This window comes from Poromitra crassiceps, assembly GCF_964638095.1.
Source record: "Poromitra crassiceps genome assembly, chromosome: 13".
NCBI lineage: Eukaryota > Metazoa > Chordata > Actinopteri > Beryciformes > Melamphaidae > Poromitra > Poromitra crassiceps.
This window is the reverse complement of record NC_139644.1, coordinates 41,482,552-41,487,375: the sequence shown is the minus strand read 5'-3', so window position 1 is coordinate 41,487,375 and position 4,824 is coordinate 41,482,552. Positions and strand designations below refer to the sequence as shown.

General features: G+C 40.7%; 1 protein-coding gene across 1 annotated transcript in view; it reads left to right on the top strand.

The window, feature by feature from the left end:
• Positions 1 to 4,598, top strand: part of litafd (LITAF domain containing) — a 29,457-nt gene extending 24,859 nt beyond the window's left edge. The window contains exons 4-5 of the mRNA XM_083649274.1: positions 879 to 1,080; positions 2,555 to 4,598. Of these exons, the coding sequence (XP_083505400.1) occupies positions 879 to 1,080; positions 2,555 to 2,675 (323 nt within the window). The 3' untranslated portion in view covers positions 2,676 to 4,598. The remainder of the gene's footprint in view (positions 1 to 878; positions 1,081 to 2,554) is intronic.
• The last annotated feature ends 226 nt before the right edge of the window (positions 4,599 to 4,824 follow it).

The window sequence follows — 4,824 nt, the reverse complement described above, 5'->3', positions numbered from 1 at the left end:
TGTTTATAGTAGTGCAGTGTTAGCATACATTCAAACTACAAAATAAAACAAGCTGTTTGTAGCAGTGCAGTGTTAGCATACATTCAAACTACAAAATAAAACAAGCTGTTTGTAGCAGTGCAGTGTTAGCATACATTCAAACTACAAAATAAAACAAGCTGTTTGTAGCAGTGCAGTGTTAGCATACATTCAAACTACAAAATAAAACAAGCTGTTTATAGCAGTGCAGTGTTAGCATACATTAAAACTACAAAATAAAACAAGCTGTTTGTAGCAGTGCAGTGTTAGCATACATTCAAACTACAAAATAAAACAAGCTGTTTGTAGCAGTGCAGTGTTAGCATACATTAAAACTACAAAATAAAACAAGCTGTTTGTAGCAGTGCAGTGTTAGCATACATTCAAACTACAAAATAAAACAAGCTGTTTATAGTAGTACAGTGTTAGCATACATTCAAACTACAAAATAAAACAAGCTGTTTATAGTAGTGCAGTGTTAGCATACATTCAAACTACAAAATAAAACAAGCTGTTTATAGTAGTGCAGTGTTAGCATACATTCAAACTACAAAATAAAACAAGCTGTTTATAGTAGTGCAGTGTTAGCATACATTCAAACTACAAAATAAAACAAGCTGTTTATAGTAGTGCAGTGTTAGCATACATTCAAACTACAAAATAAGATAGAATACTTTGACTTTTGGACTTGCAGAAAGCATATTAAGTGTTGTGTAGGTACTTTAAATTCTATTAGTAGAAAATAGTATACTTATACCTCACAAGGTTACACTTCCTGGTTACCGCAGTGTCAAAACCAGTTAGACTTCTGGTTGGTCATGTAAAAGTGATGTGTCATATCTCTCCCTCCTCCCCCTCAGTGTACACCAGCGGGGGCGGGGCGCTGGGCTCGGGGCTGGACGCAGACTCAGGCAAGAGGAAGTTTGTTTCGTACGACACGGAGCTGGGCCGCTCGCCCGGCATGACCACCTGCGCCTCCTGCCAGCAGCAGGTCATGACCAACGTCACCTACAAGGCCGGAACCTACGCCTGGCTCATGTGCCTACTCTTCATCTGCTGCGGGTCAGTGAGGGAGGGAGGGAGGGAGGGAGGGAGAGAGTGAGTGAGTGAGTGAGGGAGAGAGGGAGGGAGTGAGGGATTGAGTGAGTGAGTGAGTGAGTGAGGGATTGATTGGAATGAATTGGACAGACTGGGCCCTCTGCAGACGGGGCCTTCTGATTGGGCAGACTGGGCCCTCTGCAGACGGGGCCCTCTGATTGGACAGAGTGGGCCCTCTGCAGACGGGGCCCTGTGATTGGACAGACTGGGCCCTCTGCAGACAGGGCCCTCTGATTGGACAGACTGGGCCCTCTGCAGATGGGGCCCTCTGATTGGACAGAGTGGGCCCTCTGCAGACGGGGCCCTCTGATTGGACAGCCTGGGCCCTCTGCAGACAGGGCCCTCTGATTGGACAGAGTGGGCCCTCTGCAGACGGGGCCCTCTGATTGGACAGACTGGGCCCTCTGCAGACAGGGCCCTCTGATTGGACAGAGTGGGCCCTCTGCAGACGGGGCCCTGTGATTGGACAGACTGGGCCCTCTGCAGCGTCTGAGGCATTGGAGAATCATGGCAGCTAATTTCAAACAATTCTCTTCCTATATGAAAATGGCTCACAGAAATGTGTTTCTGAAAACCCTAACCCTATGCCTAACAATAGGCCATGCATTTGCTGAATCTGCATTTATTTTTGATACGGTTAGTTCAAAAGATCATACACGGTTTCAGATACGAGTTCAGTTAGTTTAAAAGATCATAATACGAGTTCAGTTAGTTTAAAATATTATATACGAGTTCAGTTATTTTCAAAGATCATATACGAGTTCAGTTAGTTTAAACGATCACGAGTTCAGTTAGTTTAAAAGATCATACGAGTTCAGTTAGTTTCAAAGATCATATACGAGTTCAGTTAGTTTCAAAAATCATATATGAGTTCAGTTAGTTTCAAAGATCATATACAGTACGAGTTCAGTTAGTTTCAAAGATCATATATGAGTTCAGTTAGTTTAAAAGATCATATACGAGTTCAGTTAGTTTCAAAGATCATACGAGTTCAGTTAGTTTCAAAGATCATATACGAGTTCAGTTAGTTTAAAAGATCAGATATGAGTTCGGGAGGCGGCGAGTCGCGCAGCACATACCTAATTTGCATAAAGTAGACTATAACTAATTTTATGCAAATGAGGAACGGTCACGCCAACGCTCCACAGTGCATCACACGGCTGCCTACATACACAATGAATGGGATGCGTGGAAATGCCCGTATAGGTTGGACAAGAGGCCAATCTGCCAAATCAATCAATCAATCAATCAAAATCTGCCAAAACATCTATTCATTCCTGTACGACTCGTGTACAATGTTAAACACAATGGAAGGGACGGAGTGGAGACGAGACCTTGCCTTTTGCTATCTGACACTGACTCAGTGTGTATGTGTCTGTGTGTGTGTGTGTGTGCGTGCGTGTGTGTGTGTGTGTGTGTGTGTGTTCCCCTCCTCCAGGTTAATTCTGTGCTGCTGCCTGATTCCGTTCTTCCTGAAAAACTTCAAGGACGCGTACCACACGTGCCCCCGCTGCAACCGGGTGCTGCACGTGGAGAAGAAGAAGTGCTGCTCCTCCTGAGGGGCTGCTGCCACATGGACCCATAGAAAGAACAGCCCTGCTGCAGCTGCTCTCTGCGTTTGGATGGCCTGGAACTGTCACATAGCCAGTTAGCCACAATCTCACTCGAAGGAAAATATCGTGAAGTTTATGGAGAAAGGTGGCATTTTTGGGATACATTCCAAACTTATTTCTATGGATGAGCCATTGAAAAAAAGCCTGGGCAAAATCATACTTGAATGCGTTCTGTATTCTATCATATCATCTGCAAACAGACTGGGAGACTCACGTCTGAAGCTAAATCCAGCGCTTTTAGACAGAGGTGGAAAGATACATCCATTTTGTCAAATGAAACTGAGATTTCTGAACTAATGTGATGATGAGATCATTACAATTGTGTGGATCATCTACACCTGTCTAATTCAATTGGCCAGTCTTGAGCACGATTTCATTTAAATGGCCACTACACTAACGAGCCACCATGTTTGGGCGGTCTAAATGCGGAAGTGATCCTGGACCTGTTAGCGAGCAGTCCCAATGCTACTCTGTGCTAGAGTGTTGTTCTCATAGTGCGGTGTGCAAAGCAAATATCTGATTGTACTCATTTACTCAGTGTACATTTAAATGTACTCAAGTAGAATATAATTTAAATTACTCAAATTAAAAGTATAGTATTTGTTGGAGAAAAATATAAGTTCCATGCCATTTCCTAATCAATAAGCTATAAGCTATAATTGCATACACATAATTAATGCTATGAGTCATAAGTTCCATTGGCATTTCCTAATCAATAAGCTATATTTGCATACACATAATTATGCTACAGGATGATCTCTTGTGTGTGCGTCTCAGTCTGACAGTTGTTATTGGAACACGACGCACTGACCAAGGTCTCAGCAAAAGGAGAAGTCCTCTGCCATGGGTGAATCTATATGTGTCAGATGTCATGTCATGTTAACTTATTGTAGCATAATTATGTGTATGCAAATATAGCTTATTGATTAGGAAATGCCAATGGAACTTATGACTCATAGCATTAATTATGTGTATGCAATTATAGCTTATAGCTTATTGATTAGGAAATGGCATGGAACTTATATTTTTCTCCAACAGTATTATTTCAAAAAATACTTTAAAAGTACAAAAACTCAAGTTAAAACTATTCAATTACTTGTACTTGAGTAATTTCCACCTCTGCTTTTAGGAAGCCATTTTCAAATATATTTTTGTCCAGGACAGGCAGCAAAACCTCCTCTACTCCTAACTAAGCTGAAGTCATCAATCATGATGTTACAATGAAGGCTTGTACATATACTTGTTATATATACTTACATTATAGGCTACTTCATTCATTGAACAAGAGAGTGCATACATTTTTGCAATGCTGCAATAGAATTTATTAAGTAAAAATATATATAATTTAATCATAAATGTATGTGTTAAAGTTCAGAAGAAAGCTGGTAATGTACAGCAGTAGCTTACAATGCACATGTAATACCGTCTCACTGGGGTGTATGAATTTTGTTCATATTTGATCATTAGTATATTTCTCCAACCAAATATGTCTCATGTGGAAGAAACAAGCATATTAATTAATTACAATGCAAATAGAAATGTAGTAATAGTGGTATAAAGTATAATAGCAATATATAGTTTAATACTAGGCGTAGTAGCAATAGTTTAATATATGATTTAATTTACCACGTGAAATTGTGTGCCCCGTGTGTGTGTGTGCCCACATGGAAAGAATCTATATGAACATATATGCAACTATATGCAACCTATATGCAACCTATATGCAGCATATATGAGCATATAGGCCATATATATGCCGCATATAGGTTGCATATAGGCCAGATTTAGGTGCATATATGCGCATATAGGAGCATATAGGCCATATATATGCCGCATATAGGTTGCATATAGGCCAGATTTAGGTGCATATATGCGCATATAGGAGCATATAGGCCATATATATGCCGCATATAGGTTGCATATAGGCCAGATTTAGGTGCATATATGCGCATATAGGAGCATATAGGCCATATATATGCCGCATATAGGTTGCATATAGGCCAGATTTAGGTGCATATATGCGCATATAGGCCACATTTATGCCGCATATAGGTTGCATATAGGCCAGATTCAGGTGCATATAAGTGCATATACC